General features: G+C 37.0%; 1 protein-coding gene across 1 annotated transcript; it reads left to right on the top strand.

Moving 5' to 3' along the window:
* Window positions 1-1,174: 1,174 nt before the first annotated feature.
* Window positions 1,175-2,575, top strand: LOC127795966 (probable CCR4-associated factor 1 homolog 7). The gene is made up of 2 exons (XM_052327960.1): window positions 1,175-1,340; window positions 1,478-2,575. The coding sequence occupies exon 2, from the start codon at window positions 1,618-1,620 to the stop codon at window positions 2,440-2,442; it is 825 nt and encodes a 274-aa protein (XP_052183920.1). The 5' UTR covers window positions 1,175-1,340; window positions 1,478-1,617; the 3' UTR covers window positions 2,443-2,575.

Below are 2,575 nucleotides of genomic sequence, written 5' to 3'. Positions count from 1 at the left end.
AGGATAAAGGTAAGCCCACATCCTAAGAGGTCTGGTTCGATGAATTGCAATCTGGTGCTAAGACCTCGGACTCGCCTAGATTCCCGGATGTGTTTCGATGCTATGCTTGCAGGCTAACCTGGATCCCTTGACTGAGTCTGGTGCTAAGCTTACGAGCTAACCTTGACTCCTCGGTAGATTCGGTGCAAAATTTCTCGACAAACTTGGAACGATCGGTGGTAATTTCAAGAAAGATCCCAAGTCTAACCTAGATTCCTTGTGTCGGACGAACTCAAAGAAGCGACGTGGAAAAAATGGGGCTCGACCTTACCTTTTCAGACAAGCCCGCGTAGTGGTGATCTGGCGCAATGGTCTCGAACCTTCTTGGATTCTCGGACCTCGCTCTACCTCGACTCTAGCTTTCATTCTTTACATATTCTATTGTCGTGGTATTTTTTTTGGCCACTACAATACTAAAATTGTAACATGAGTAACACTTGACCAAATATATCCATCATTTTAATATATCATAAAAACCCTATGAAAACCCTAAGGTTGCACCAATATTAATTCTTCAAGATTGTAGCATAGATGAGTTATACTCTGGTGATATGAGTTAAGGAATATAAAAAACATTTCTATAAATTTATAAAGTTTAATTGATTTTAATTAAAATTTTTGATAAATTTATTAATTTGAGTTTAGTTTGTTTTTATTAAAATTATACCATATTATGTTGCAAGTTAATATAATATTTTAATATAATTATATTAACATATTACTAGTATTATAATTTATTATGATAATAATATAACTTAATTAAAAATAAAATATATTTATATCTTCTTCTTAGCAAGTGTATTTAAGATATCCGTTGACATAACTAATAAAATTTGAACTAAATAATAATGATGAAGAGCGATAATAATTATAAAAATAAATAGTCTGTTAATAATTACTTTGATTTATACAAAAAAAAATATTATAATAAATTTGATAAAGAAATTAATAAAAATATAATAATAATAATAATAGTAGAATAGATGAGAATTATAGGATAGGATAGGAGTGGAAGTGATGGATGAAGGGGAGGGTGGATTGAGTGCATGTCATTTGACCACGCAAAATATATATATATATATATATATTATAAACAAAAATGAGCCAAACCAAAATTCTTTTAAATCGGCCGCTTTATAATATTGGCACCAACACAACAGGTCGAAACCCTAATCTTCGCCTCCGCCCTACGTAGACCGACCTTTCTCTCTCTCTCTCTCTATCGTCAATTCTTTGTCTATATGTTCGACCCATTCACCATTGAGCCTCCAATGCAAAGCTTTGCCATTTGATATTTCTTGGTAAGAATCAGTGTCTTTCGTCGCTGATCCATCTCTAATTGTGTTTTTTATTTTTCTTTTTCCCCTTTCGATGAATTTAAAATCGCGGGGTTTGTTGATTCGTATGTAACTCAGTTTCGTGGCTTCGTTGTATGCAGATCTTGCCCGGATCAGGAAGTATCATCGTAACAGGTTCGTCACGGTCTTAGTGCTTCCGTCGATAATCGGATTGTTGTCGTTGTTGTTGTTGTTGTTGTCGTCGTCGTCGTCGTCAAAGCGGCTCCGTGTGTTTCTAGAGATGCCGCTTTTGCCTAAAAGCGATCCGATTCAAATCCGGGAGGTTTGGAATGACAATCTGGAGGAAGAGTTTGCTTTGATTCGGGAAATTGTCGACAATTTCCCGTATGTTGCCATGGACACGGAGTTCCCGGGGATTGTTCTGCGTCCCGTGGGTAGCTTCAAGAACAATAGCGATTATCATTACCAGACTTTGAAGGACAACGTAGATATGTTGAAATTGATTCAGTTAGGCCTTACCTTTTCCGATGAGCAAGGGAATTTGCCGACCTGTGGCACTGACAAGTGTTGCATTTGGCAGTTCAATTTCCGCGAGTTCAATGTTAACGAGGATGTTTATGCAAACGACTCGATTGAGCTTTTACGCCAGAGTGGAATTGATTTCAACAGACACAATGAGAGGGGTATTGATGCAAAGCGCTTCGGGGAGCTATTAATGTCGTCTGGCATAGTCTTGAATGATAGTGTTTATTGGGTCACGTTCCACAGCGGTTATGATTTTGGGTACTTGCTTAAGTTATTGACTTGTCAAAATTTGCCCGAGACTCAAGCTGGTTTCTTTGCTCTGATCAATATGTACTTTCCTGTCATTTATGACATTAAGCATCTCATGAAGTTCTGCAATAGCCTTCATGGTGGATTGAACAAGCTTGCGGAATTATTGGAAGTTGAGAGAATTGGTGTTTGTCACCAGGCTGGTTCAGATAGCTTGCTCACATCTTGTACATTCAGGAAGTTGAAAGAGAATTTCTTCAGCGGCTCACTTGAGAAGTATGCTGGTGTTCTGTATGGTCTATGTGTTGAAAATGGACACAGTACTCACTGAAAAAAATAATAATAAAAAGTAAGAACAATGAATGATACCGGTTTGTTGAACTAAATGTGTGTGCGTCTTGACACTCACATTTCTATGTACACTTTTGGCAAGATCTTAATTAAGTATTCCCCCTTCTGATAAA

The sequence above is a fragment of the Diospyros lotus genome, chromosome 2, assembly GCF_014633365.1.
Source record: "Diospyros lotus cultivar Yz01 chromosome 2, ASM1463336v1, whole genome shotgun sequence".
In the NCBI taxonomy this organism is placed as follows: domain Eukaryota; kingdom Viridiplantae; phylum Streptophyta; class Magnoliopsida; order Ericales; family Ebenaceae; genus Diospyros; species Diospyros lotus.
Note: the sequence above shows the minus strand (reverse complement) of the source record. Positions and strands in the feature narration are given on the sequence as shown.

What these genes read in the sequence shown, in the direction of transcription:
- LOC127795966 (XM_052327960.1), top strand. Translation starts at nt 1,618, where the DNA reads ATGCCGCTTTTGCCTAAAAGCGATCCGATTCAAATCCGGGAGGTTTGG.